The sequence below is a fragment of the Ursus arctos genome, unplaced genomic scaffold, assembly GCF_023065955.2.
Source record: "Ursus arctos isolate Adak ecotype North America unplaced genomic scaffold, UrsArc2.0 scaffold_30, whole genome shotgun sequence".
Taxonomy (NCBI): Eukaryota; Metazoa; Chordata; class Mammalia; order Carnivora; family Ursidae; genus Ursus; species Ursus arctos.
In genome coordinates, this window is record NW_026622986.1 from 24,845,567 (window position 1) to 24,870,794 (window position 25,228).

The 25,228-nt window shown below is 43.7% G+C and overlaps 1 protein-coding gene across 7 annotated transcripts; it reads left to right on the plus strand.

The window, feature by feature from the left end:
* The first annotated feature begins 2,829 nt into the window (after nucleotides 1-2,829).
* LOC125282809 (phytanoyl-CoA dioxygenase, peroxisomal-like) lies at nucleotides 2,830-21,630 on the plus strand. 7 transcript variants are annotated; one of them, XM_057304756.1, is made up of 10 exons: nucleotides 3,969-6,152; nucleotides 6,697-6,869; nucleotides 7,154-7,212; nucleotides 8,776-8,886; nucleotides 9,502-9,670; nucleotides 12,724-12,805; nucleotides 14,251-14,432; nucleotides 16,516-16,665; nucleotides 18,881-19,015; nucleotides 21,315-21,630. In XM_057304756.1, the coding sequence occupies exons 5-10, from the start codon at nucleotides 9,548-9,550 to the stop codon at nucleotides 21,366-21,368; spliced, it is 726 nt and encodes a 241-aa protein (XP_057160739.1). In that variant the 5' UTR covers nucleotides 3,969-6,152; nucleotides 6,697-6,869; nucleotides 7,154-7,212; nucleotides 8,776-8,886; nucleotides 9,502-9,547; the 3' UTR covers nucleotides 21,369-21,630. The 7 variants fall into 7 exon arrangements, with proteins under 7 accessions (XP_048075480.2, XP_057160738.1, XP_048075478.2 ...); XM_048219523.2 differs by lacking the exons at nucleotides 3,969-6,152; nucleotides 6,697-6,869 and adding an exon at nucleotides 2,830-2,990; XM_048219521.2 differs by lacking the exon at nucleotides 6,697-6,869 and having other exon boundaries at nucleotides 3,899-4,282.
* The last annotated feature ends 3,598 nt before the right edge of the window (nucleotides 21,631-25,228 follow it).

The window sequence follows — 25,228 nt, forward strand, 5'->3', positions numbered from 1 at the left end:
CACCCACAAAGGAGGCTGAGAAGGAGCAGGGAGGGAAGTTGCGTCCGTGTTTCCCTGGGTCCCATGATGCTTGGGGTCTAATAAGCTTCACAATGAGAATTGACCTTTGGGTGTGCCACATGGTGATTACTGGTCAACTTTGGCCAACAGTTTCGGTGGAATGGGGAGGGTAAAAGATCGATCGGCTTCCAAAGGAAAATGAGAGGAGAAAAACTGGAGACAGGGAATTTATACAATTTTTTCAAGTTTTGCTGCAGAAAGAATGGAGAGATGTGTGAGTGGGAGCTGGAGGAAGTAGAATCAGTAGGGAGCTCTCATAAGATGGGGAGCTAGCAGCAGGCTTCTATGCTGATGGTGGGGGAGATCCAACATGGTGGAGAAGAAAAGGAGAATCGCTTGAACAAGGTTCTGGATTAGTCAAGACAGGAGATAGGGATTACTGCACAAGGGGAGGGCTGGCTTTTGCTGGGAGCGCTGAACTGCCCCACAGTAGCCGAGAAAGCCCGGGATGGGCAGAGCTGCAGGTAGATGGTCAACATGTGGGCTTCTGTTTGGTGCATGAGTGAGTCTGACCAACTTTAAAACTTGCTACTGAATTACCTGGCTACGATCATCTCTTCTTCTCAGGAAGAAATGGCATTTTGAATTGGGGACTGATTGCAATTTCTCCTTCACATAATGAAGTAGTTTTGGAGTGCCTGGCTGACTCAGTTGGTGGAGCCTGCAAAGTTTGGTCTCAGGGCTGTGAGTTCGAGCCCCAAGCTGGGTGTAGAGATTACTTAAAAATAAAATCTTAAACAAAATTGTCTTAAGTGTGCACAACTCTTGAACAATGTAATTCAAGGTTCTTAGGTCATACTATTTTTCTCTTAGCTGCTTAAATATGACTGTTGTTAAAAAATCATTTTCTTTAACTTCTTACACATCTGGGGAGAACTATTCATCAGATGGTTTTGAAAATCATTGTGTTTCAGCATTTGTCTTTAAGGTTACTTTTGAAGTAATCTTCAAAATTTCAACTTTAATAAGAAATGAATAAATTCCAAATGCTGAAGGAGAAAGAAATGATCGTTCTTGTGATAATGTTTATGTTCCATTAGTGTTCTATTTCAATCGTTCCCAAATATTTTTATTTTCATAACACAGTTATTAAAGATGCCTACTTAGGGAATTTCCAAATAATCCAAATCACTGTTTTTAAAAACTAGTAACATTCATCAAATTACCTACAGAGAAATTATTGTTTTAATTCCCTCATGGGATCTTCAATGAGACATTTTAAACCCAGCATCCTCTAATTTTATTTTATTTTATTATTTTAAAAGATTTTATTTATTTGACAGAGAGAGAGAGCCAGCAAGAGAAGGAACACAAGCAGGAGGCGTGAGAGAGGAAGAAGCAGGCTCCCAGCGGATCAGGGAGCCCGATGCGGGGCTCGATCCCAGGACCCCGGGCGATCACGCCCTGAGCTGAAGGCAGACACTTAACGACTGAGCCACCCAGACGCCCCAGCATCCCCTAATTTTAAAAAGGCAGATAATAACTGGAAACTTTCAAAGATGTCCATCGTCTCTTTCAACAACCATCCACTTAAACCAGCTCACGGTAGGGCGGGTGAGGATTTTCACACATTTGTAAAACAAGGTATTTGGGGGAACATTAAAACTACAGGTGTAGGTAGTCTCATCACACTGTCTTTCCCATTGGTCAGGAAAGTCAATAACTTTCAGGACCTGTGTGGGTAAAGGTCTTGACCTTTAAATAATCTGGGTTGGCCTGAACTTAGTTTCCATCTGCCTCTTCCTATCAGTGGCCACTTTCCACCAGGCGAGGGCAGTAAGGATTCACTTACTCACCCATGCCCAGTCCAGGAGCCCTTTCTCTCAGAAGCAGAAAGATGAAGATTCTCTTTCCTGTACCTGCCAAAGGCCAGATACTTCATTTTTAACTATGATAAACATAAGTGCCTCTCCTAAAAACCCCTGGCAATCCAGTCAACGAGTTCAGGATCAGGTTCCAGCCATGTGATGTTCAGTTTGTGGGCAATAAGGTTAAGAGCTAATGAGGAAAGGCCCAGGACATTTCTGTCTACCTAAAAAAATCTGAGAGTCTGGGCAAGAAGGAATCATGGAAAAAGGGTAGAGAACCCAAAGACGAAGGCTAAAGGGCAAGGCTTGCTCTGGACACTGACAATTCTCCACCCTGCCTCAGAGGAAATAGCAGCTAATTAACTACATTCTGAGTCCTGGCCTTGCTTTTCTCCTCGAGTATGGCAGTTTAACCACATTACATAAAGACATCCCTTAAGAAATGATAACATGTTTAGGGGTGCCCAGCTGGCTCAGTGGGTGAAACTTCTGACTCTTGATTTCAGCTCAGGTTGTGATCTTAAGGTTGCGAGATCAAGCCCTGCCTTGAGCTCAACACTCAGCACAGAGTCTGCTTATCCCTCTCCTTCTGCCCCTCCCCCTGCTCTCTCTCTCAAATAAATAAAATCTTTTAAAAAAAGAAGAAACGATAACATGTTTATGAGATGAGACATTCTGGAAGTAACCCTTTAGGACAAAAAAAAAAAAAAAAAAGAAAAATGAGGGAGAGAAAAGAAATAGCGAGATGCTATGCCAATTACCTGCAGAGATTGGATGGAAAAGACATTCTAGAAAGAATTTCTAGTTCTTACAGCCATTATGGAAAACACTATGGAAGGTCCTCCAAAAATTAAAAATAGAACTACCATATGATCCTGCAATCCCACTTCTGGGTATACAGCCAAAGGAATTGAAATTAGATCTCAAAGAGGTATCTGGACTCCCAAGTTCACTGCAACACTTTTCACGAGACCCAACATCTGGCAACGACCTAAGTGTCCGTCACCAAGTGAAAGGATGAAGAAAGTAGGGTAGACACACACAATGGAATATGATTCAATCCTAAAAAGGAAGGAGATCCTGCCATGTGTGACAACAGGGATGCAGCTTGAGGCCAAAATGGTAAGTGAAATAAGCCAGTGACAGGACCAATACTACCTGCTACCACTTACAGGAGGAATTTAAGAGTCAAACTCATAGAAGCAGAGAGAATGGTGGTTACCAGGGGTTAAGGGAGGGGAGAATGGAGAGGGGACGGTTTAAGGCTACAAAGTTTCAGTTATGCTAGGTAAATAGTTCCAGGGCTCGACCACGCAGGATAGTGTCCATAGCTGACAATGCTGCATTATCTACTGAAAATTTGCCAAGAGAGTAGATCTTATGTTGTGTTCTTAGCACGTACACACAAAATAATGAGGAAAAAGAGTGTGGGAGGGAACTTTGAGAGGTGATAGATGGTTATGACCTTGATGGTGGTGGAGGTATCCTGTATACTTGTCCCCAAAGTAATTGAAATGTAGGAAGAAAGAAAGAAAGAAAGAAAGAAAGAAAGAAAGAAAGAAGGAAAGAAAGAAAGAAAGAAAAAGAAACAGAAAAAGAAAAAAGCAGGGGGAGGGAGGAAGGGAGGAAGGGAGGAAAGGGCAAGCACCTGGCTGGCTTGGCGGGGGGAATGTGTTACTCTTGATGTGCTGGTCCTGAATTTGACCCTCACATTGGGTGCAGAGATTGTGTAAATAAACTTTAAAAGAATAAATAAAGAAAAGGAATTTCTACTTCTTTAGGAAATTTAAAATAATACTAGACTGTGTGGATCGACCTGTTTCAGGGAGTCATTTATTTCATGTATCTTTTTAAAATTATTATTAAGGAAGGGCCAGTATGTTTCTAATATTTCAGACTGGATTCCCAATAGATTAAACGCCTCTTTTGAACTGCAGGTTACTTCTAGGGCTGAACATCTGACTTGTTACGTCAGCCTCAGAGAGGCAGGCACAGTCACGTGGAATAAACAACTGAAACTAGGCTGTTGGGAATGTGGGTTGTGTTTTGGCTCACTTCTCATTGGGCGACCTGAATCGGTTACTAAACCCTTCAAAAGCATTTTCCGTGCTGTGTGCGTCAGGGAGGATCTCTGTGATTACTCAGGAGCTGCGTGTGTGGGCAGGGAGCCCGCACAGTAAAGTGGCCCAGCCCGTGGACCCGGGAGGCTCCAAACATCTCCGCACAACCCGGAAACCTAGGAGTTCCCCCTTCTCGGCCAGGGACGCCTCTGCTCCTCGCCCCGCCCCGCTGCCCAGAGACAGGACCAAGGCCTAGCTGACTGTCTCCCCGCCTGAATCATGAACCAGTCGCGTTCTTGCGGCCGCCTGCGCATCATGCTGGGACACCTCGGCCAGCGCTGGGCCGGGGCCGCCGTATCCTTTGGGCTCCGCGGGGCTCGGGCTGCAAGTGTGGTGGCCTCCAGGGCTCAGCGCCCAGCCGCCCAGGCGGCTCTTCCCCTTCCTCCTCACCGCGTCCTCGGGATGCTCAGAGCTGTTCAGGGCTCCTAGGGCAGCCAGGGGAGGGGGTGGGCGGACAGGGGGCGGGGGCTATTCGGGGCATTCTGGGGGCCTGTTTCCCTGGTTTGCCAGGGGATGTGTTAGTCCTTACTGAGGGGCCTGCGCTCAGCTACGGTGGTATTTTCTGCACTTGGCCACGCGTGACCCGACCGCCCAGAGCCCGAGACATGCGAAGCACAGTCGCACCGCAAACAGGAGCGCAGAGCTGCCTGGAGCAAGGCGTGCAGGCAGGCGAGGAGGCGGGCAGGCAGGCGAGCGGGCGGGCGGGCCTGCAGGTAGGCAGGCAGCAGTGCGCTCTGGCGGGACACTGGCCGGCACCCCCTGGCTCTTCCTTCCTTGGAGAGAGCTGTGTGAACCCCGAGGAGTGGATGCGATCTCTCCTGATTGGGCCTTCAGAAGTTGCTCTCCGAGGCAATGTGTGGGGCCCCCGTGCCGGATCCCCGAGGATGTCACTACGGGACAGGTACATCACATCGCTTTATAGAATCGGTTCTCCTGCTCCGATTAGTGTTCACTTCAGGGGGTACTTTTGAAAAGCAGCGGGGAAAACACTGCGTGCGATTCTCCCTGAGCAACATGGTTAGGCTCTGTTCTGCTGTGTGCAGGATCCTGAACTCTTTCCTAAAAATGCTTCTAGGAGCTGTTTCTTTTATTACTATGATTGCTCTCCAGGCTGAGTTCCAAGCCAAGATGTAGAGGAACCACTGTCAGCTTAAAATCCTGTCCATACACTGACAACGGTGATTATGTCATCTCATTTGACCAGGGAGAGAACAGAAACCGAGGCCAGGAGAGATTAAAACTCTTGACCAAAGACATTTAAGTAAAGCACTGGTTGTCAAAGTGCGTTCCCAGGGCCAGCAATGTCAACATTCCCTGGAAACTTGTTAGACATGCAGATTCCTGGGCTCATCTCAGACCCATGGAATCCACATACCTGGGAGGGGGGCCCATCAAGTCGTTTTCGTTTGTTTCTGATACATGCCCAACAGTGAGAACCCCCAACATTCTGGGACTGGGGATAACTAGAGCCAGAATGAAGGTTTCCAGGTCCAGTCTGTGACTACTATGAAAATGTGATATTCTGGGGCTCCTCCTGGGTGGCTCAGTCCGAGAAACATCTGCCTCTTGAGTCTAGCTCAGCTCTTGATCTCCGTTGTGACTTTAAGCCCTGCACTGGACTCCACGCTGGACAGTGAGCCTACTTTAAAAAAACTTCATTTTTCTTTTTTTGATATTCGGATCCCGCTGGTTCTTGCTGTAATAGTGTTGAGGTGAGAGCTTATTTTTTTCGTCTGTGTTTGCTAGAAGAGCGCTAGCCTCTCTACTTGCTGCCACGGTGGAGATGTTCTCCACCAGCACTGTGCAGGTCCATGGCTACGAGCCCCATGTGGCCATGGAGCGCTTGAAATATGGCGAGGGGCAGTTTTCATTTTCATTCTCTTCAATTTAAGGAGACAGACGTCGCCGGGGCTCTGGTATTGGACGGCTCTGCTGAGATGGTCGGTGAATGTGTGTGTGGTTGGGGCTTACGCAGAATCCTGGAAATCCTGTGGCAGTTTCTTCCCGCCTTAAGTGGTTCTAAAGAGACGTGGCTTCTGGCTCAAGGCAGGGTTTCCAAGCATCTACACAACGCATTTTTTAAATGCAGAGATGCCTCCAGAAGAAGACAAATATGACCTACGATTCCACCCCTCGCTGCAGATCATTATCAGCCAACTTTTTGGTGTGTTTCTTTTCTATGTATTTCCATAATTACGGCCATCCCGGGTGGACAGCTTTTTGATTCCATTTTTTCGTTTCACTAACGTTATATAGTATGCACAGGACACAGTTCCACATCATTAAAAAAACTCTCTGAGGAAAGCAACGACCACCACCAAAACCCACAATGGTAGGGAGAAGAAATTGGGACTGAAATATTGCATTCTGTCCACCACATCTTGCTAGCAGCTGGCGAAGGTCATTAACCTCTCTGCCTCATGGAGAACAGAGGATTATAGTGTCCCCAGTTATGTAAAGACAGGACAAAAATAACATGTTTATGAGTAGTGACATTGTGACAGTCGCTCCTTGAGATAAAGAGACAATGAAAAAAATTAAAAGGAAAAGAAGAAGAAGGAAATGCTAAGTAAATGATCTGTGGTTCCCTGGGTAGAAAACTAGAAAGAATTTCTAGAATTTCTAGCTCTTAAAGATATTTAAAATTATACTCAACTATGTGGATCACACTGATTATTTTAACAGACTTTTTGTTGTTGTTTTTTAAGGAATAACGAGCCAAACAGTTTCTCTGATTGTGGACTGGACTCCCACTAAATTCAGTACCTCTTTGGAAGAGTGCATTTCTCGTTACTTCTAGATTCGAACCTTATGATTTTTGTTTGTTCAGCAGTTTAGTGGAAGGAATAGTCACGTGGAATAAACCAGTGGAAGTTATGAGGTAAAGAGTATGGGTCAAGTCTGGGCTGAGGCATTTTCTGTTGGGTGACGGTGGACTCAGTTACTGAGCACAATGGGTCTAGGTCTCCTGCTCTGGGCAGCAGGAATGGTGATAAAGCTCTTGGGACTTCCGGCCCCTCCTCAGACCTTCATGAAATGAAATGATGTAAGCGGCTATGTGTGTAACCCAGTCTTCCCCGATGAGAGCTAATCCAGGGCAGACTGTTGTTTCTAGAAAAGGCAGACTCCTGAATTTCATTTTATTTGCCTTAATTCACATCCTAGGTTGCTCACCCCACTTCAGGGGCTGTTTCTCCTAACAGTTTCCAGACTCCACAATTCCAGTAAGTAGATCGAATTGTCATTTTTAATCATACAGTGTATATAAAGCTTTTCCTAGTGGTAATTATGATATAAAATACATCTCATGTTGTCTGGTGAAAATTCATTACACAGAGGCGCCTGGGTGGTTCAGTCGTTTAAGCGTCCAATTCTTGATTTTGGCTCAGGTCATGATCATATGGGTCGTGATATGCAGCCCTGGGTCGTGCTCTGTACTCAGCAGGGAGTCTGCTTCTCCCTCTCACTCTGCTCCTGCCCCTGCCCATACTTGCTGTCTCTCCTTATCTCTACAGAGAATAAATACATTTTTTTAAAAAAATTCATTATACATATTGTGTGTTGCCAGAACTTGTTCTAATTAGAACCAGGAAAATTTTGAAGACCTTGACTTTAATTTTTATATGTATTTTAAAATTCAGAAGGGTATAATCTGATTTTTCAGATTCAAGCATGTTATACCTCATTTAAGTTAGCCTGTAGTTTGTGGTCCTACTGCTATGTGAGCTAGTATCTTTGGTTTATCTTAAATTACCTTTGTAGGGGAAGACACTGATCTCCATGGTTTATTCTCATAGAGCCACATTTCTAATCTAGAAGAATGGATGGGGTGATCTGAGTTTCTGCACATGTCATGTAGTTATTTGGATTTTGTCACTTTGATTTCTTCTAAGAATGTATGATCTAGACAACTTAAAATATAAAATCTATTGAACTTGTTTCCCACCTGAACAACCATACATAGTCATTAGAGAACAAATTCAAAAATCAGAGAAATAAAAGGAATTTTAAAAATTATTCACAATTCCATTACATAAAGGTAATCACTTAAAATTTTTTTTTAATTTCTTTGCATATTTTTCAAGTAGTATCTTGGTTTTACACAAATCTAACTATATTTTATTATACTAAGCATTGTCCATGCTATTATATGCTCTTCATTTTTTAAAAAAAGATTTATTTATTTAAGAGAGAGAGACAGTGCACACATTGCAAGTGGAGGGAGGGGTGGAGAGAGAGAATCTCAAGCAGACTCCCCACTGAGCCCGAAGACCACTGTGGGGCTCAGTCTAGGACGCATGAGATCATGACCTGAGCCAAAATAACCAGTCTGAGCTTAACTGACGGAGCCACCCACGTTCCCCATGCTCTTAATTTTTAATGCCTAAGGCCTATCCCATTGAATGGATGTAATTAATTAATTAATTATTCTCCCCCCCCCCTTTTTTTTTTTTTGGTGACAGTAGTAGTTAACGTTTTGGATTCAAACCTTTTTTAAAAATAGTCAGATTAAGGGAGCCTGGCTGGCTCAGTCGGAACAGCATGTGACTCTTGATCTCTGGTTTGTGAGTTCGACCTCCACAATGGGTATAGACATTACTAAACAAAATAAACCTAAACCTCAAAGACTTATTTTTTTAAAAAGAAATGTTCAGCTTATTTCCTTAGAGTAAAGAAAAAATAGAAATGCTGGGTGGAAGAGTATGAACGTGTGTCAGGCTCTCGATACATATTGTTGGGTATGATTTTTCTGCTGGACTTACTTGAAACTTTTTTTTCTCCTTTAGGTATACTCGGGATAATAATGTTCTAAGCCTAGAACAGAGACAATTTTATGAAGAAAATGGGTATCTTGTCATTAAAAATTTGGTATCTGATGCTGATATTAAATGCTTTAGGTACAGTGACCCTTCCTTATTTTACGGAAATACGTTATATGTTTGCAATGGGAACGTGAGTAAGATTAGCATGTGTGTTCAGATATTTTTCAGTGATTGGCTCATTGGGAAGTGGTTAGGAACATGAGCTCTGGAGCCAGACTGGCTGGCTTTCATCTTAGCTCCACTACTTCTGTTGTGTGTCCTGGGGCAACTTTGCACACCTCTGTTTTCGCACCTGTAAAATGGGGATAATAATAGTACTTATACCCTAGCCTTGCTGTGAGGACTGAATTAGGTGAAGTACACACAGAGGCCTTCGAACGGGCCCTGGCCTATGGTAAGTATGAGAGCAGTATTTGCCATTATCACTCAGGTGCAACCAAATCACAGAAGTTTCCCCATCGTTCTGTTAGGCTAAGGAATACGTGAATACTGGCCTTACAGTGAGGAGACAGGGGCTTCTGAGCTGGCCATTTTCCCTTTCCCTTCCTCAGAACTACCAAGCCTGGCCTGGAGGTTAGCCTGGTGCAGAGACACCCCCCACCCCAATCTTTGAGAATCTTTCCACAGAAGAGGCCAGGGAGGTGCCGGGAGGCTGCGGTAATGGCATCATCTGCCAATTTATTTTTCTAGGAATGAGTTTGAAAGGATCTGCAAAGGGGAGGTGAAACCAGAACAAATGATGATAATGAGAGATGTGACTATTGAAAAATCAGAATATGCTCCAAGTGAAAGGACAGTTTCAAAAGTACAAAGTTTCCAAGAAGACGAGGAACTCTTCAGATACTGCACTCTCCCTGAGGTTTGAGAACCTTCCTGAGTTTTCTTTTCCTTTAAGTGAATAGCCCATCTGCATGCTTGTCTCTGGAATTGCTGCCTACACTTTCTCTGGCCCCTTGTCTTGTGCCTGGTGAGCAGTGGTTCTCAATTGGAGGCTGACATCTGGCAGTGCCTGGAGCCACGTTGGGGTGGCACTGGGTGGGGACCGTGTGCTGCTGGCTTCTAAGGTCCAGAGGCTGGGCGTGCTGCTAATGGAGCCCAGGGATCCTATAACGTGCAGAAACCCCCCTCCCCCAAATAATGAATTATCCAGCCCCAAATGTCAGTAGTGGCCAGATGGAGAAACCCTGCTCTGGAGTCTGGTAATTATCCTTGGTTGAGAAGGGTGGGAATTCTGCCTTAGAGAGAGACAGAGTTCTCTCACTCTGGACATGGGCATATCAACAGGAGGGACATTGCAGATCTGATACCCTGGACATCCGTTTGTTGTTTCTTTTGGTTTTATGACTCTGGTCAGTAGAGGTTTAAGTTTGTGTTTAGATTGAAACTCGTTTTTAAAAAATTATTATTCTTTGAGAGTAATTCATATTTATAAAGATATCTACATAGGACAGAAGGGCTTACAATGAAAAGGAAAGTCTCCCACCTGCCAGCCCCACTCTCTGCCGAGCTTTCTGGTGCATTCAGCGAGAATTCCTCTACGGCAGGTGCATCTCTATACTCCCACCTTTTGTGTCATGTGGGAACATATTGGTTTCACCAAGTTTTTTCAACTTATAATAGATCTTAGACATCTTTCCATATCACTTATATATTAATCTATATCATACTTTTAAACTACTGAGTAGCATCCCATTGCATAAATGTACCACAGTTAATGAACCATTTCTGTAGAATGGTTTAAAGGACACTTTGCATGTAGCTCATGTTAGAAATTATAACCCCAAGTGCTATTAGAAAATTTGCCTCATGGGGGCTCCTGGCTGGGTCAGTTGGTAGAGCATGGGACTTTTTTCTTTTTTAAGATTTATGTATTTATTTTAGAGAGAGAGTACAGGCAGGAGTTGGGGGAGGCGCAGCGGGAGAAGGAGAGAGAAAATCTCAAGCAAGCTCCCCACTGAGCATGGAACCTGACATGCGGCTGGATCTCTGGACCCTGAAATCATGGCCTGAGCCGAAATGAAGACTCCGCTACTTAACCAACTGAGCCACCCAAGTGCCCCGAGTATGTGGCTCTTGATCTCTGGGCTGTGAGTTTGAACCTCAGACTGGGTGTAGAGGTTACTTAAAACCAAAAACACCCCCCAAAAGAAAACAACCCCCCCCAGAAAAGTTAAAAAAAATGGGATACCTGGGTAGTTCAGTCGGTGAAGAGTCTGCCTTCAGCTCAGGGCTGGATCTTTGGGTCCTGGGATTCAGTCCTGTATCAGGGTCCTTGCTCAGTGGGAAGTCTGCTTCTCCCTCTGCCTACTGCTCTCTCTCGGTCTCTCTCAAACAATAAATAAAATCTTTAAAAAACAAAAGTTAAAAAATAATTTAAAAAAAAGAAAGAAAATTTGCCTCATGAAAGAGACTGTACAGGTAAGCCACCTATGATGTCCAGCCCCTCGGGTTGGGGACAAGAGGGGACGTGGCCCCTCTGAACCATCCACTCTTCCCAAACTCAAGTCCTGCTTTGGAAATGGAACTTGTGAGCATCGATCAACGAGGAAAGGCTTGAAGTGAGAGACAACACAGGGTAGATTAAGCACGACCAGGACATCCAGGCTTCCCACCTCTCTAAAGTGTGAACCATGCACCTGCTGGCTCATGCAGTGATTTTTAGGAGGTGGGCATGATTTTAGTAGTTGTATATTTATTTTTATGTGTATTGGAAAAAATAACCAGCACATCTAACCTATGACCTCAGGAATAAATCAGGAAAAGACATGAGTTAGTTTAGGAAAATTATTGGCTAACTATATTGGGCAGCTCTGTGAAGTACGATAGAAATGGTAAAATGGCTCATGAGTGTCACTGAGGTTTAGAAATTACTGGTCGGAGGCACCTGGCTGGCTTAGTCGCGGGAGCATGAGACTCTTGATCTTGAGGTTGTGAGTTTGAGCCCCATGGTGGGATTAGAGATTAGTTAAAAAAAGAAAGAAAGAAAATACTGGCTTAAGGGAATCCCCAAAGTTGACACGCCTTATTAAAACAAAAAAGTATGAGGCTTGACTCCTAGGACTTTGGTACCATTTCAAGCATTTCATGCTCCAGTTGCCCATATTCCTTATACACGGGGTCAAATAGTGAGAAAGCAGTAGAATATGCTTCATTTTTTGGAGTCAGACAAAATATCTTTTCCATTTAACTGGTTCTGCCACTTGGCAGTTTATTAGCTTCAGGCTTATTTCAATGGGGTGTTCACGTTAATAATTCATTCATGGGGCATTACTTTTCAGGGGTCGCTGTGAGGTGTAGGTGGGCTGATGCAGAAAGCCCCTGGCAGATAGTAGGCATAAAACGCCGAGTCCTTCCTGCATGTACGCCTCCCTCGGTGGGTTAGATGCAAGGAGGTAGCCCCCAGCTGCCAGAGCTCGGGCCGAACTCAGGCCTCTGGGTCCCATGCTCTCCAGCCCCTGTGCCCATGTCGTTATTGAACACCCTTCCTCCACCAGGATAGCGACTCTATGGGGGCAGGGACCTGCTCATCTCATTCCCTACCGTGCCTCCATTTCCTGTCACTCTGCCAGGTTTGGAGCCATCGGTGAAGAGCTGTGGAACGGTCTGATTGTGCTCTGATTGTGAAGGGGCCAGGTGCTCTTCTCTTTTCCTCTGGGCTACGCATGGTTGCTGCACCTGTTGGGGCCTCTCATGGTCCCTTCTTTTCTTTTTTCTTAAGTAGGCTCTATGCCCAACGTGGGCTTGAACTCACGACCCCAGATCAAGAGTTGCATGCTCTACCAACTGAGCCAGCCGGGCACTCCTACCAAGTGTTTAATTCTTAGCATCTTGGCTTTTGTACGGATAATTGTACTTTGTGCCACTTTTGTGCATTGGATTTCTCATGAAATGTTTCTTCCTCTTTTCTCTTAGGTTCTGAAATATGTGGAGTGCTTCACTGGACCCAATATCATGGCCATGCATACAATGCTGATAAACAAACCTCCAGATTCTGGTAACGGTCTTATTTGTTATGGAGAAGTGAAAGAGAAAGAGAAAGAGAAAGAGAAAGAGAAAGAGAAAGAGAAAGAGAAAGAAAGAAAGAAAGAAAGAAAGAAAGAAAAAACTTTACGGTGTTCTAACTATACCTGTGTGTATAACTGCTAAACTTTGATAAATAAATATCTATGTCCTTTTATTTAAGCCTTGAAATAGCATACATCATGACAATAGTGAAGTACCAGGGTGATTTCAGATGTTAACTGTAGCGTTATTGTTAGAATTTCAGAAGACTGCCTTGCTACTCAAAAGTTTGTTTTAATAAACATGACTGTTCATATACCATAGGCTCTTATTATTACAATCTTCACCTCTAAATTTTGTTATCCATTCTCACCAATGATAGTGTGAATTCGGCCTTCCAGACTGAAGACATTATAATTACCAACAAAATTAAAACTATTCTTACAAAACCCATACTACAGTTGCTCTTAAAATATCTGTGTTTGCTAAAATGTAGTTCCTAAGATTTCACTCCCAGAGAAATTGATTTGGAAGCTAAAACCCAGGAATCTGCGTTAAAAAAAATTTCTTTTTTAACTAGGCTAAAAGCCTAGTGTGGAGCCTAACACGGGGCTTGAACTCATGATCCTGAGATGAAGACCTGAGCGGAATCACGAGTCAGATGCTTAAGCGACGGAGCTACACAGGCACCCCCAGGAATCTGCATTTTTAAAGCCATCCCGCTCTTGGGCCATGCTGAGAAATTCTACTCCACCAGGAGTAATAAATTGGTCCTTCAAGGTCCTTTATCACTTTCCACCTTTTCTGGAGAAAGAGGCCAGGAGAGCTTTATGTGACTGGCCTATAGCACCACCAAATCTCTCCTACCCTGGATGTCTTGATTACAAAGGTCGGGGTTGGGGGTTGGGGAACATCAGGTTCAGAGCACAAAACTGGGAACCATGTAAATGTGGTTCTGTGGTCTCTGTTTCTACAGAGTGACTGTGCAGCAAAGTGCTTCTAGTTCCTCGAGGAACTTCTTGGAGGCCTTTTATTAATTTAGTTCATTGATAGTGTTTGTATCAGCCACTGAGAAGGCTAACAGGGAACCTTAAATTTGGTTACTCTCTTCAATTAATCAAACTTGTTTTGAACACTAGGCTCAGTGCCCAAACCAGAGTTACAAAGGAATAAAGCACAATAGAGATCATGACATGTTATGAGTTGCTAGAGAATGGAGTGAGTCCTCGGCTTCCAGCAACCCAGAAGAAAAGTGTGGGCTCTGGAGTCACCCCGTGGCTTTGCTCTTCCAATTTGGTGCTTATCTCTCCAGGCTGATTTTCTAGAGTGTCCTTTCAGTTGCTTGGGTTTTGTGGGGATGGTCATTGTTCTGGCTTTGCAGGCAAAGGAGACAAATTCTGAGGTTCAGGTGTGTTTTAACAGCCGCTTCTGTTTCAGGCAAGAAGACATCCCGCCATCCCTTGCACCAGGATCTGCACTATTTCCCCTTCAGGCCCAGCAATGACATAGTTTGTGCATGGACCGCCATGGAGCATGTCGACCGGAACAATGGCTGCCTGTGTGTGCTCCCAGGCACACACAAAGGCTACCTGAAGCCACATGGTTATCCCAAGTGGGAGGTACTTCTGCATAGAAGATAAATCTTTCTTCTATCGTTTTCAGATTCATTTATTTATTTATTTGAGTCCGAGACCCAGAGAGAGAGAGAGCGATAAAGGGAGAGAGTTCGCGATATTTGCACATGAGAGAGGTGGCGGGGCAGAGAGAGGCAGAAGGGGAGGGCAAAGGACATGTAGACTCTGCTGAGCAGTATCCAACGTGCAGCTTGATCTTAGGACCCTGAGATCATAACCGGAGCCCAAAATCCAGAGTCAGGCACCCGACTCCCTGAGCCACCCAGGAGCCCCGAGGGGATAAATCTTACCTGGAGTATTTATTGTTTTGATTTTGAATCAGATTCCATAAAGACCTTTAACAATGAGATCACATTTCCTTTCTTAGTAAAACATGGTTTTAGGTTTCTGGAATTAGGATCAGGGAAAATTCAAGGATGTTAGGTAAAATAATCATTTTTCTTTCAACAAGTGTTGGAAAGCTGACCAGTGTGGGGAACTCTGGTAGGTGCTATATAGGATCTGAGATTATCAAGCCTCATTGCAGAGGTCATACAGAAACACTCACAACACCAGACGCATATGTCAAATGCCAAGTAATTCTTACACACTGATCGATGGCTCTTAGGATAAAGAAGAGGGAGGAATCATCTCTTTCCTGCTAGACCAACGAAGGCGCTGGGGAAGGATGAGTAGTATCCCATTGCATGCCCGTTGCATGGTTTATTGATTGAATATTGATGTTAGAAGACTATTAAATGCTTTTGCACCCATGAATGATGAGATCAAATCAGCTTTTCAAGAATGATAATCTCGAGGTCTAGAGCAGAAGGTACTGGAGGTCAGGAGTCCAGAGGCAGAGAAACCAGAGAGGAGACTAGGAGTCTTTTAGGTATCAGACAATAAGGTCTGGAAACCCCATAATGATGGTCAGAATGAGACGAGCACGTGTTGTTAAGGCAGGAAGAATGAATGCGGTTCTGTAGGAAGTAAAGAATATGGCTTTCAGGACTTCTGTCTCAATTAGTTAGAATTCTGGCACTGAGGATTAGTGCTAAGTGAAAATCTTTGAGTCTGGATTCTGATATAAAATCTGAAACTGTGAGATTCATAAATTGAGTTGAGGTTTAGGGAATGTTTGGTGCAGGCAACAGAAGTGGGTTGTGGCTGACTTAAGCCAAAGTGAGTGTCTTGGAGGGTTGTAGGCACATGGTGAGTCAAGAAATGGCTGGCTGGCTCTGGTAAACAGGAAAGTAGGAATCACTGTTCAGTGGCAGCAGTCAGGTTGGGACACCTGGTGGGGACAGTTGAACCTTAGCCATGATCAGTGCCTTTGATCAATTCTCTGTTCAGATGAAGTGAGGGCAGTGGGAGGTCAGATTACTTAGCTAAGGTCACATACTGCCCTGGACAGGAGAGAAGTGCACTGGATCCACGTCCCAACACAGTCCAGCAGGAAAGCAGTCCTTCCCCCAGAAGAATGTGGGAGAGTCTTAGGAAGGGGAATGGGATATGGTGTTCCCCCCATAACCATTACTTAAATCAACAACGAACTTTGGAAATAGTTATAAGAAAAACACAATGTTTTAATTTACTATTCTTCTTTCTTTACTTGAGTATGAAATGAGTGCTTTCTGAGCTGGGGAAACTTGAGCATCTTCTCTCTGTTGGCTTAGGAAAACAGCTTGCTTCTCAGAGGAAGTCCTGAGTAATAGCAAAATGATTTAGGCAAAGTTCCAGGTGAGGCGAATATCAGTGAGTACAGATTCAGGCTGGTAAGGGGATCTCCCGCCTTAATCGCAAAATGCAAAGTCAGTCTAGGTCTTTATTTACAATTCAGTAATGAGGGGTAAGTGGAAATTTCAGATTCTTCATTTGGTCCCCCAAATCCATGATTTCAATATCCCAATGTGACTTTTACAACCAGATATCTGAGAAGCTTTTGGATATTTACAGTTTCTTTTAAGAAAACATTTATCTCTCTCTCGGCAGAATGTAGGAAAACTTTGCTTTACCTAATGAGTCATTGATAAAATTCTCAAACATTGAGTTCCTCAAATACAGACTTGGGTTCTCTTATGTGTTCCAGGGAGGAGTTAACATAATGTTCCATGGGATCCAGGACTATGATGAAAACAGCCCCCGAGTGCACCTTGTGATGGAGAAGGGGGACACTGTTTTCTTTCATCCTTTGCTCATCCATGGATCTGGTTGGAACAGAACTCAAGGATACCGGAAGGTATGCATTCACATCACTCTACTTTCCAAAGATGAATAGGTTAGAAACAAAAATGTCAAGATCTGTGAAACTTCATGAGATTTGTGTCATTGAACTAAACTGTCCTTTAGTCTGGTTTATTTACCAGGGAATCTATTTGCTCCCTCATGCTTTTTTACTCATAGCAGTAAGAAGCCCGGTGACCTCAGGATCCCAATCCTACTGACACTGAATTATGAACATTCATAGAATTGCTTCAGAGAAGGAACATACTTGAGAGCCCACAACCTGTGCTTTTGGAGGCAGAAACAATGGCTGAGATACTAAAATCACAAAAATTGGAATGTATATAGCTCACAGTAACCATATAAGTGGAAAGTTTATAATAGCTTTGTTATTGGGAAAACCATTATCGAATCTAAACAATGGCTCTGAATTGGCTGCCTAGACCTCAGATTTTGCAGGCAGCCATATTTTCCACTCCTGAGTCCCAGAATTTGTTTTTAGCCCCAGAATGTTTTATAAAAACCTCATTGCTTACATTAAAAATTGACAAAATTTCTCATAGTCCCAGATTTCTCACTTCTCAAAAGTTCAGCAGATCTGACATTACTGTGGACTCACATTCCTCATATAACATGGCTCCTGATACTAAATATTGGTTGCTTCTTTGGGGCTGAGTGAAGCCTTCCAGTCTGTCACAGCAAGTCCTGTTTTCTCCCTGAAGTCAAGAGTTAGTTACCAGGTTTCACCTTCTATTCATTCATATTTCTATTAGGTTGACAGGGCTGGTATGACAGTGAGGCAAGAAGGCACTCTCTTCTGGGGCAAAATTTAATGGGGGTTCGGGGGACGGTGCCAATGAAAACCCTCAGCAATCAAGATAAATGATAATTTAGGGTAGTATTTAAAAAATCAAAATTAATTGAAAAAATATCCATGATGAACAAAATGCCAACATTTTAAATAAAGACTAGATCAGACTCTCCACCAGCCTGACCATCAGAAGTGTGCAACCAGGGGATATAGCCATAATGACACAAATAATATGAGTGTACCTGATTTCACTAACTTAGGCCTTTTATCATGTATCCTTAGCCCCAAAATTCAACTTGAAATGAAAAATAGAAATTTATGTGTATGAGTGTGTATAAAAACAGGAAGCAAAGACAAATTGTCTGAAAGTGTACATGAGTCAGAAAGTTATATTACGTGCCATATGATCAGGATCATAAACTGAGATAGAATAACTACATATTGAAAGATTCCATGTTAAAAAGTTGAGTGTAAAATGATTACGGTATGAAAATGAAAGTTACATAATTAAAAAAAAAACCCAAGTAATGTGAGTGTTAATACCCTGAGTTTGCTATTTTTCAGTGGTTTTCCAACTAATTTAATGTTTGGGAAAATATGAACCCTTAAAAAAATACGAGAAAACATGTACATGGGTGTGCGATTTTCCCCTCTGGTCTTATCGTCACCCCTCCTTGGCATGGTGGGGAGCTTCTGTGGGAAATGGAGTTTGACTCCACTGCCTAGAGATCTGATGTTCTGGGCTAAGCAGGCAGACCTTCCAGTAGGCATAGTCACCTCAAGAGAAATAACTTGAGTCTAGGAAAGTGAGTTTTAAGTTTAGATCAACTTGTAAGTCTTTCAAGAATGGGGAGAACCAAGTAAGCTCCATCATACGTTCAGGAGGAAACAAGATGGGGATCGTATGTGAATTGGACTTCAAATGTCAGGCTGATTTCAAAGGGGTGGGTGTGTATGTTATTTTCGTTTGCAAGGTATTTTTGTGGATTTTTTTTCATGATCTGTAGCCATTGAAGTAACAACTCAGCACAAACTCAACTGAGTTAACTAACTTCTCTGACTAAGAAGATGATAAAGAACCCTGGAACACATTCCTGTTTAGGACCTGAGGACATCCACACCCAGAAAAATCACATGTTAAAAAGTAAAGTCCTCTTACTCATGTCATTATGTTGCCTGCCCATTTTGAACACAAGTATTGCAGGGAGCTAAAAACTTCTTGTATTTCTCAGTTAGCCTTTAACTGTACCTGGGGGGAAAAAGTTATTGAACCCTGAAAAGACTAATACAGAACACCATGGAACATTCTAGAAACCAAATGCTGAGTGAAATAGCTGACTTTCTAAAAGAAGTCTCCCTGTTTGGTTGCTGGTGTTGATGGAATTTTTATTCCCAATATTCATCCTGTCACTCGGCACAGGTAATTTCCTGCCATTTCGCCAGTGCGGACTGCCACTACATTGATGTGAAAGGCACCAGTCAAGAAATCACTGAGAGGGAGGTTGTAGGGGTAGGAAACAAAATATATGGAATTCCAAAAGACACCAGCCTGAAGGTACGTTTGTGTGAGATGACAGGTTAAGATATTTTTTTTCTTCTTTTCTTCAGATGCTTAATAATTCTCATACCTGATGTAATTTGGAAGTATAATGTGCTTTGTTTAGAGTGCCTTGCAGAAGCATTGCTGAGACCCACTAAGAATGACAGTGTATTTCAGCTTGTTCTTGCTTCCCAGGCTGGGGCACCTGAGCGTCCCACGGTTCTCTATGTCTTTGGCCACCCTGTGGTATGCAGGCTGTCCTGTTCCAGGACAGAGAGGTGGAAACAGAAAACAGATCTGGAGGACAGCAAGTGAAGGACAAAGGCTACCTTCTGAACGCACAGAAGGAAAGTTAAAAGTTTGGACTGTCCCCATAGGTCTCCTTTATGTGCACAGAGCAGAGGATTTACACATAGGCAAATCCAGTAAGATTCCCAGAAAACCATTCTTACGGAGGGTTTTGTTTGGGTCCGTTAGCATCTGGAGTTTCATGGAGCAGATTCCAGAAACCACTGATGCTTATCAATATGGGACATGAGACATTATTTCATATGCTCTCGTACTTAATACACATCACTTGTAAAGTCCTTGTTTGTAACTAGTGGACATGCAAAGCTGATGATGCTCACCAGACTAATTATAGTCAAGGCAAAGAAATATATTCACTTTGTAGACAAAGTCCACTTTAGCCTCCAAACCAAGAAGCTGATCCTATGTTTTAATTTGCATTAATCATAAATGTGTGCATTTCCTATGGGGGTGACAGGACCCCCAAGGAGACGGAGTGTCGTGATAACTCCGGGTATTCTGGTACTGTGAAGAGTACCGTCCGCCAGCACTAGGCTACCGTGCCATTGGGAGTCATCTGCTGAAACTCCTTCCCAGCTTAAGAATCTCACTTCTCCCTTGGCCCCTTCTTCCTTTAGAATGTATGAACCTATCCTGTATCTGAAAAGGCTCTCATTTCACATTTGCAGGTGGTAGACAGTCCTGTCCTTCTCCCTCAATCCAATACTTAAAATGCTTTATGAAGGCATCATATTTTGTCAACTGGGGCTTCCAGGCAATACTCTGAACTTTAAAGCAGAAAAAAAATGCATACATTATGTTTGAGTTTTGCCAGGGTTGTGATAGATGAATTGCCTCCTGTATTTATTTCATTTTATTTTTTAGAAGATTTTATATATCTGAGAGAGAGACAGCAGACGGGGCGAGGCGGAGGGGCAGAAGAGGGAGAGGGACAAGCAGACTCCCTGCTGAGTAGGGAGCTAGATGCAGGGCTTGATCCCAGTACCCTGAGATCATGACCTGAGCCAAAGACCAGCACTTAACTGATGAGCCACCCAGATGCACCTCCTGTATTTATTTTTAAATGTTAGTCTCACAGATATAGTTTCTCAGCTTTACTTAGAATAATGATATCAACTTCTGCTACATAGTTCTTTGTAAAGTACAAGAGCACTTTCATAGCCCTAAGTTCTGCTTTCTTCACAAATCCCATGAAGCAGTCATTCTCACTTTTTTTTTTTTTTTTTGGAGACCTATGTATTTATTTGAGAGAGAGAGAGAGCACACAAGCCAGGGGAGAGGAGAAGGAGAGGGAGGGAATCTCTAGCCAATTCTGCACTGAGTGAGGAGTCCCAAATGTGGCTCGATCCCACCACCCTGAGATCATGACCTGAGTCAGACACTTAACTGACTAGCCACCCAGGCTCCCCTCACTCCATCTTCTTAAAGAGAACGTGAAAAGCCCAAGAGGTTGGCCAAAGTGATGTAAGAGACAGACCTACACTTAAGGGTCACATCAATTTCCAAAACCATTCTTTCCACCTGACCTTGCTGTCGGCTCAAAAAAAAAAAAAAACAAGAAACAAAGAAGTCTGAATTTTTTTTAAGAAAAAGGAAAAAAATCCCCAAATCAGCAATTTTCAACCCATAACTCATGACATCATTTTCACTTGGGAGCAGATCACTCAATGGGGTAGCGCCTGAACGAACCCAGGACATGGGGGAGTGTGGGCTGTTCTGACCAAACACAGTGCTCAGCTGGTTGGAGATACCTGTGGTCAACAATAGCGCCCAATAACACAGGCTGACCTTCTAGCAACTTGCTCTCTTAGTTTGTTCAACACTATTCTAGACGTGGGCAAGCACATTATTTGGAGACGTAGAATATGGTTTATTTACTACTTGACAGGACTGCTGAGCAACGTTTTTCCATTTAACCGTTGGTAGATGCTAGAAATCGACTTTGTCTTATGCTCAACAGATTCCCAGTGTTCCATCAACTAACTGGGTTTGGCTTTACTTCCAGGATGTGTTTAGATTTCGAGGGCGGCTGGTGAAAGGCGAGAGGACCAACCTGTGAGCAGCCCTCTGCTGGAGCTCTTTGAGAGAAAACCCAAACGAATCAAGGTGCCTGGGGAAAACGTTTTCTTAACAAGCTGTCCTCATCTTTTCTATCCCTTGTTATCCAAATCACGACCTGGAGATCGGGTACTTCCTGGCACGTGGTTAGCTCTGAGCACAGAGCTGTTCCTTTCATGGATGAATAGATGTAACAGTGGCCGATTACTATTTTCGGGAAAATTAACTGAGGGTTGCACCTAATAAAAGGGATTGATGTCTAATTTAAGTGTGTTCCATCCGTTTCTTTCGTTCAGTTGGCTCTTTGCCCAAGCAGAAAGGAATCCTTTGAAACTCAGGGTATGCTGACTTCTGCATCCCTCTTCTGGAAAACCCACCACCCACCGACTTCAGGGCATGAGACTGTCAGATCTAGAACACTGTCTAACACAGGCAGGTGGAATGAAGGGCACTGAGGAGTACAAATAAGGGCGATGCTCGTGCTCTGACTCAGGATTCCCTGCATGACTTGTCAACCCAAGCGGCCTCCTTAAGAAAATAGACCAGATCTTCCCAAGTCGTTTTCTCGGTTCCTGAAGAAGGAAGACAAAGGTGGCTTCATCTGCTAAACTTTATTGAGTAAGGCGGCTGAAGACCTTCAGCATTTGTGAATGAAACCTAAACTCTTTCAAACAACAGAGAGAGTTTTAGTTTGGTTTTCTAAAGGGCTTGAACCAGGGGGATTTATTTCATTTTTAAGATTTCATTTATTTATTTGAGAGATACACACATACACACACACACACACACACACACACACACACACACACGAGTGGGGGTAGGGGCTGAGGGAGAGACAGACTCCCCGCTGAGCAGGGAGCCCAACAAGGGGCTCAATCCCAGGACCCTGATCCCGCCCTGAGCCTAAACTAGATGCTTAATCCACTCAGCCTCCCACGTGCTCTATGGGGGAACTGATTTTATTCAGTGCTGTATTTCTACACCAGCTGAGGGCAGCAAAGAGACATAGGTCTTGATTTTTAAAAATAGCAATTTGGTAAGAAATAACAGAGTCCCATTCTTGTCAAGAGGCTAAGCACATGTTTTCCTAAATCAAGTTTGACTGTTTTTGTCGGTGGCTTTGTGAGAGCACCCTATTTAAGGTCAGGTCCAGCTGACAACTGGAGAAGGCAAGACTAACCCGGACAGGGTTTAAGGAAACTGGATGAAGGGGTAATTGGACATAAAACGTACACAAGGAATGCCCGTGTAAATAGCGTGTATGGAACACTGCTCCACAAAATACTTCTCAAACCAATCACAAATGTAAAACAAATTTGAAAAAAGAAGTCAAGCAGAGAAAGACAATTATCATATGGTTTCACTCATATGTGGAACATAAGGAATAGTGCAGAGGACCACAGGGGAAGGGAGCGAAATCTGAATGGGAAGAAATCAGAGAGGGAGACAAACTGTGAGACACTCTGGACTCTAGGAAACAAACTGAGGGTTACAGAAGGGATGGGGGTTGGGGTGACTGGGTGATGGGTATAAGGAGGGTACGTGTTATGATGATGAGCACTGGGTGTTATATGCAACTAATGAATCAGCTTGAATACTGCATCAAACACTAATGTTGTACTACATGTTGGCTAACTGAATATAACAAAAATAACAAAATAAATGAAAAAAAGAGAAAGAAAACTTCAGTAGGAAAACCAGACAGCACAATTTGTTATTTCCCTCATGCATTTTGGAGTGCACGCCAACTAGTCCATCAGGATACAATTCATTTCCTATTTTATCTGTGTCCCTCTTGACCATTCGTTCGTTTCACAAATATGCAACCATCCATTCCCCACAATAGGACCAGATGTGGAAGAAAGACAACACCGGGATGAGTTAGAATGGCTCGTTGTGTCTGTGTGGACCCACCTGGGAAAGGTGGGAGCGAAGGTGAGTTGCAAATGAAAGCTAGAACGGGAATATCACGGCTTCTGGGCAGAACGAGGAACAGCTGCTTTCCCGGGGGTGTAAAGGGGATTTACCCTGGGTTAGTGTTTATTTGCCCAGTGACTAACCTCAAAGGACTATAGGAAGCACTCAAAGTGCAGACCAAACGAATAGAGTGGATCCCCTTTTATGATGATTGGTGCTGACAGCCTAGGAAAAACAGACCTTTGCTCCTGGTGTCTGCTTGGAACTCCCCCTTTGTGAGCCACAGATAGAACCAGGTTGCTGATTGAATCAACAAAGCACAGTAATGTTTCCCAAGGCCAATTCTAGTAATAAGGCTCCATGGTTCACACCAAATCCACCTGTGCACAATCTTTTCTTACTAACCCAGGGCAGCCCCTGAACTCAGCTCCTGTACCGACTCGGAGGTTCGGCATGGACCTCCACGTGGCACCTGATACTGTTCCTGAAAGCACAATTTTTTCCATGTTAATATTGTGCCTTCCCATATAGCGATGGTAGGCCCCTTCACAGCCCTGTCTATTCCTTTGCCCCCCACCCCAGGCCACTTACACTGCCCTCACACACGAGGCACTTGCTACTCATGGCTTGTTCAATGTGAGCACCAAACTTCTCACTTTTGCAGCTGTCCCTCCTACAGAAGAGAGTGCCTCCCGGGCGTTGAGACATGTGACCTGCAGAGCCTGGGCACCTATTGTGGGTCCCGGACGTGGTTTTCTTCCCGAGTGTTCCAACCACCTCTAATTCCACTGCTCTCTTCACCAAACCTATTCTGTATAGGTAGGGGGGCTGGAAAAGCTGGTGACTGTGACTGAGAAGTCATTCATTCCTCAGAAGCTCTTGAAGATGTTTCTGCTGAGTTCAACAATTTTTGATTTTTAGTTTGATATTCTTTATTTTTTTAAGTTTTATTTGATTTTTAAAAAGTAGTCTCTATACCCATGTGGGGCTTGAACTCACGACCCTGAGATCAGAGTCAGATGTTCTACTGACTAAGACAGGTGCCCCTAGTAGTTTTTTCTGGGTGGTGGGGTGGAGAGAGAGAGAGGGAAGGGCTCCTTACCTCTCCCCTCACGTGAACAGGAGGTGGGGCAGAGGGAGACAAAGGAGCACACTCCATGCTCAGCAGGGAGCCTGAGGCTGGGCTGGAACACAGGACCCCAAAATCATGACCGTAGCTGAAGACAGACTTTCAAACGACTGAGGCAACCAGGTGACCCTGGAGACCTTGCTTTCAATTCTTTGGGGGTATATACCCAGAAATGGGGTTGCTGGATCATATGGTATTTCTAGTTTCAATTTTTGGAGGAACCTCCATACCGTTTTCAATAGTGGCTATACCAGGTTGCATTCCCACCAGTAGTGCAGGAAGGTTCTAATTTCTTTATATCCTCACCAACACTTGTTATTTTGTTTTTTTGTTGTTTCTTTTGTGTTTTTGTATGTTTCATTTGTTTGTTTTCTTTTAGACAGTACCCATCCTAATGGGTGTGAGGCGGGATTGTGTTAGATATTTTTAACCAAAGTAAAATTCTTAGCTCATTCTTCTAAGGACAACTGAATGTTAACTATGACTCCACAAGGACTCAGTGACAAACCCATTTTGAGGACAGCTAGCTTGAAGCTAGAGGGTTAGACAAGTAAAACACAAAAATGAGCTGGTGTTAAGAAGGGGGTGATGATACATTACAAAGCTGTTTCTGAGTTTGCCGTTTGTAAGGCACCATGCTAATAAAGCAGGCCTGATTTCTGGTTGACTCTAAGGAGGAATGCCTTGCAAATGAAACACTGGTGCAAGGATTCTGCAGCCCCCACCCTGATCACAGATGCGCCTCTTGGATGCTTTGGGGGCGGGAGCTTCACAGGAAGGTGGAGGGCTTCAGGATTCTGGCTCTGCCACTTCCT